The sequence below is a fragment of the Agrilus planipennis genome, unplaced genomic scaffold, assembly GCF_000699045.2.
Source record: "Agrilus planipennis isolate EAB-ADULT unplaced genomic scaffold, Apla_2.0 scaffold1797, whole genome shotgun sequence".
In the NCBI taxonomy this organism is placed as follows: domain Eukaryota; kingdom Metazoa; phylum Arthropoda; class Insecta; order Coleoptera; family Buprestidae; genus Agrilus; species Agrilus planipennis.
In genome coordinates this window covers 1-5002 of record NW_020440447.1, presented here as the reverse complement: position 1 = coordinate 5002, position 5002 = coordinate 1, and the positions used below count along the sequence as shown (strand labels likewise).

At 30.6% G+C, this 5002-nt stretch overlaps 1 protein-coding gene across 1 annotated transcript; it reads right to left on the bottom strand.

The window, feature by feature from the left end:
• Nucleotides 1-2339: 2339 nt before the first annotated feature.
• LOC108743826 (UDP-sugar transporter UST74c) lies at nt 2340-3758 on the bottom strand. The gene has a single exon (XM_018479420.1). It carries the CDS (start codon nt 3410-3412, stop codon nt 2411-2413), a length of 1002 nt encoding a protein of 333 aa, XP_018334922.1. The 5' UTR covers nt 3413-3758; the 3' UTR covers nt 2340-2410.
• Nucleotides 3759-5002: the final 1244 nt, after the last annotated feature.

Genomic DNA, 5002 nt, shown 5'->3' with positions numbered 1-5002 from the left:
AGTAGTACGGACCTAGGCACGTGCCTAGGCCTTAGTGCGCCCCTGTTCAGAAACGAGATATAAACTTTCTTAAAGAAGAGCAAAAAACCGATAAATCAATTGCAAGGTAATACTTACACTATTTTATGAGAACATGTAGAATTTATCTTTCAATTAAAAAGGCACTTATTACCTGATCGAATTTATTGACAGATAAGCCATTTGTTTTTATCACATTGGTTTAGATAAAAGAGGAAAGTAATAATTACGCAGATATACAATATCAACATTTTATTTATTCTTATTTTGTACATCACAGGCAATCCTTTACCTCAGCCCCATTTTACAAATCAATGAAATTCATTTTTACAGGTCATATATATATATATATATGTTTTACACTNATTACATAGTAAGGAAGTAAGTAAAATCAACACATCAACACATTTACTTATTTTCCAATCACAAAAAAATTTAAAACCTACCTAGAATTAATTAATAAGTTTTAAATCGTAGGTATAACATACTATTATGTCTTTATAGAAATTATATTATTTATAGGCACCACATCATAAGTTTTAGAAAAGTATAAACCTACAGGGAAACATTCGGTAACCTTTTTCTTTATAAACAACAAAAACTAAAATCGAAACGAAAATATTTTTACTGATTATGATAAGTACATTTTTTCAAAAGTGAAAATTAACACAAAAGCATTCAGTGAAGTTGACTTAAGTAGGTATTTTTTAATCATCTGTGTGGACTATCAAAATTTTATAAGGCTATTTAACACCCATGATTAAATAAGCATTTAAAAATGCAATCTGAAATTAGTAAGCAAATATTATTTATGCTGATTGAAACGACTTGTAGTATAAGTAGATAAACAAACAATATTAGTTAGTTTAGGTAGTTAACGCATTCAAGGGCAAATTAGACAAGGAAGATGTTAAAATACTTTGGCATCTACAACTTCATGGTCAGTACTGACACTCAAGTTTGTCTAATAAAAAGTAATGAAACTATTTCTGGCTTATTATACCTACAATTCCAATAAAACGGTTGGAAAACTCAGAAAAAAAAATGAACTTGTGCTTAGGAGGTACCTAATATATAAAAATTGCAGTTCGGTACCATCACAGAATTAAAAAAACGATAAAAAGCATCATTAACTTTTAATATAATCGTAAAACAATAGCACCACTTTTTATTTTTTATTAATTACATCTAATAGCGTCTATATACAGGTAAATTTCGAACTTTCTAGGTACCACAATGGTAAGATAAAAGTTAATTCTTTTCATAAAAACCTAGGCGTAAACAGAAAAATTTTATTTTCTTTTTATACGTACTATTGTATTTTTAAGACCTATTGTTTTAAAGTATACGTAACTGTGACTGAGTGGGCAAAAATTAAAAAAAAATACCCCGATGAAAAGGACATAACAATTAGGTATATAATAATAAAATCCTATTAGGCAATTATTTGTATTGCATCCACTGAATAATTACTACACCGTTTGATATACGCAAAATGTAAATCCTTTTAATCACATTCATTTATTATTTATGTTTAATTAATTGATTTACGCCTCACTAATTTTCCAATAAAACGATTAATTGAGAAAGGAATAAATTTCGTAACACGGGCCTTTCATTATGCAATAAGCCCTTTCAAACCTCCCTTAGAATGAAAATATTCAACATGTTAATAATAAATATCAATCGCAATTATCGGAATATCACTAAATAAATCAATTGTCCTACTTCATAACTATCCAGTTATGTAAAAGACACTCGATAGTGTGAACATCGCCATGAAAACCCCCCATTACGTGAACCGAACATTAATTATGTTATGAATTAAACATTCGCTTATAGAAATTAATGTCTATTGACTTTAAAATCTGATATTTCGACGCTGCTTTTACGCCATTACTGTAAATCCCCTATATACTGGTACTTCCCCGAAAACTAAGAGAAAACTAATGATAAGAAAAAAGCCAGTACTTCTTTCGTGAAACATGATATTAACTTGCAATTGTTTAATACTTGTATGTAAATGTTTGTTTTAGTAATTAATGCTGTTTATTAAGTCCACATTGAACATTCATTAACATGAACAATTGTTTTTTCTTTTTTGGTTCACACTATTGAGTATCCATTGTAGTTACCTATAATGGCACAAAACTTTTTACATACAAATTCATTCAATATACTAATGGATAAAACAAAAATTTTGTAAAGAAAACATCAAAACTTTTTAATCATAACAATTTGTTTTGTAGAAAAGATATTTTTTTAAATTGCTAATTGTTTAAAAGACTAGCATTTAAATTGCAATTCAATAAAACAGCAAATACTGAAGTACTAAAGTTTCAATGGAAACCTTACTTTATTTTTTATAAGATGACCTAAAGAAAAACCATCGCTATACAACATTAGCACTTCTCGAGTTTTCCATGGGCACTGGGATATATGCAGGGGTTTCTTTCTTCCTAAATGTCACATAAGTGTACAGCAAACTTCCAATAACACTAAAGTTCAATCCAACAAAGTTAATCCACGAAAAGATGTAATCACCCCCAATGACCATCCCCAAATACGTCACTAGAATGTTTTTTAAGCACCCGATGATTGTTGTTGTTAAAGCAGAATTGTGCAAGGTGCACAGCACTACACTGTAGGATAATACAAATCCCATAACACACGACATCAGGAACTGTGCAAGAAACACAACATTTGTCCATGATTCAAAATTGTAAGATTTCTCCAAATCACCACTGTAATAAGCAAAGAACAGTGCTGGGAAAATCATGAACAATGAATTGTAAAACATAAGCCCATATTTTCCTAACTCTTTTGAGTCCAGCTTCTTTTTCATATACACCCCATTAGTTGCAGTGAAGAAGTCATTTAGTAAGACAAATATGTAACCCTGTAGATTAAATCCTAAGTCATCACATGCAGCTAAAACTGCCCCCGCGACCATCATATACACACTAAACTGTACACTGAAAGAAGGCCTTATTCCTAAAATGTACAACTCCAAAACCATTGTCATAAGTATGGAGAATCTTCGCAATGCAGTGAACATTGGTAAACTCAATTCTTTGGTTCCTCCTAGGCCAAAAAGCATATTTCCTACGTATATAAGTGGGAGAGGCCATACTTTTCGAAATGTATTAGGCTCTAAATCAGGATATTTAACAATTCGTAGCTGTTTTGCTATGAAAAGCACTATTATAGTTGCTGTCATTTGACCTAACCCTAAAACTTGAAACGATGGGAATCCATAAGAAGTTAGAACTGTCTTGTTAACAACAGTTATCATAAAAGAAGCTATTCCGTAGAATAAAGCTGATCCAACTCTTTTAAAGAATGAATGTCCATCGCTGCTATTATCATCGAGACATTGGGTGACAGAAACCATTATTGTAAATTAACACTGGATACACGAAAATTCACAACTACATGTTCTGTACGTTACTTTGAACGAAATTAACAATTTACCGTGAGATTAATTGCGTCACTGCTTTTTATCTAATCGAAAAACGACTACATAACCTACATAACCTGCATTTTTATTATATTTTATTTACTTATTGTCCCCACAAAAATTTGCGACTGTGCCCCCTCTCTCTTGCAGAGACACCTACAATTATTCGAAGGAAGATACCTTCAGCGCCACATATAGTTAAAAAATCTAAATTGGGAAAATGAGCTTTCGAATTTAATATCTGCCCTTAAATTCAAAAGAATCATAATTCCCAAAAATAATATAAACAAATTATTAATAACACCATTTCACAATTTGAAGCAATTTATAAATATAAATATTGTTAAGATACAACTTACCCCCTTTTTGGATGAAAATAATGGAAAACTAAAAATACTAATTTAATAAATGTTTATTTTCTGATTTTATTCACTTTTACTGTTTTTTTCAAAATAATAACGCAGTGAAAAGTAGTAGAAACCAACTTCGTTTGAGAAGGTTTAAGTATTCGCTGACTTATGGACGAAATAATGTGGACAATAGCTACTAGAGAGCAGCACGTACTTTGAAATCTAATATTATTTGAAAATTTGAATCCTTAAAGTAAAAAGGCTTTTACAATAATTCAATTGATTCATCTGTTTTTCCGTTTTTGAGGTACTTTGACGACGAAACGAAGTAAATGGCACATTTTAATGTTGTAAATGATTACCATCATATGCATTTATCTATTCACTTGCATGTGATTAAATAATATAATTTATATAATTAATTACAAACAGTAATAGACAATTAGCAACTGATTGCTTATAAAGTGGCGATATCACATTATTATGTCTATTTTTATTGTCAAGATAAATATGCTAAGAATTTTGCATTAGACATCTTGGTTTCAGTCATTGAAAGATGCTGACCTCCTTTTTCGATGTATTAAAACCCTTCTTTGGCATCCTTGCAATGACTTTTCTCTATTGCATTTATATTCAATTATAATTCAAATAAATATAAGTAGCATACATTTGTAAATTGATGGCATGAATTTCTCGGCCGGCATTTCTGAATATATACGTAATCGGGCTTAATGATAATCGTGGTCTAGGGTTGTTTCTCCTTTTGGTAAGAACACCAATGGAGCTATTTATTCGATGTTTTACCAACTATTAATGTTGTAATTCTCAAAGAAAGTAACGAAAGTCAGCACGTAGTTAATACAGAGGTCAACTGGGCCTAATGTGGAAGCAAACTAAGGTTGACATGGAATCAGCATGGAACTCAAACGAAGTCAACATGGAGCTAATATATGTAGACAGCATAAAGCTAATTCTGCACCAACTTGAGTTTTATATGGAGTCAATATAGATTTAATACTGAAGTTAATACAGAGATAACATGGAGTTCATTAATAAATAACTTGAAGCATGTACGAAGCCAGTATTAAGAAGACAATTCCGAAATAATATGGAGCTAATACGAAGACAACATGGAGTCAAGAAGGAGTCAACATGGAGTTAATATTGACGCAAC

Excerpts from the sequence above, each read along its gene's own strand:
- LOC108743826 (XM_018479420.1), bottom strand. The coding sequence starts at position 3,412 with ATGGTTTCTGTCACCCAATGTCTCGATGATAATAGCAGCGATGGACAT.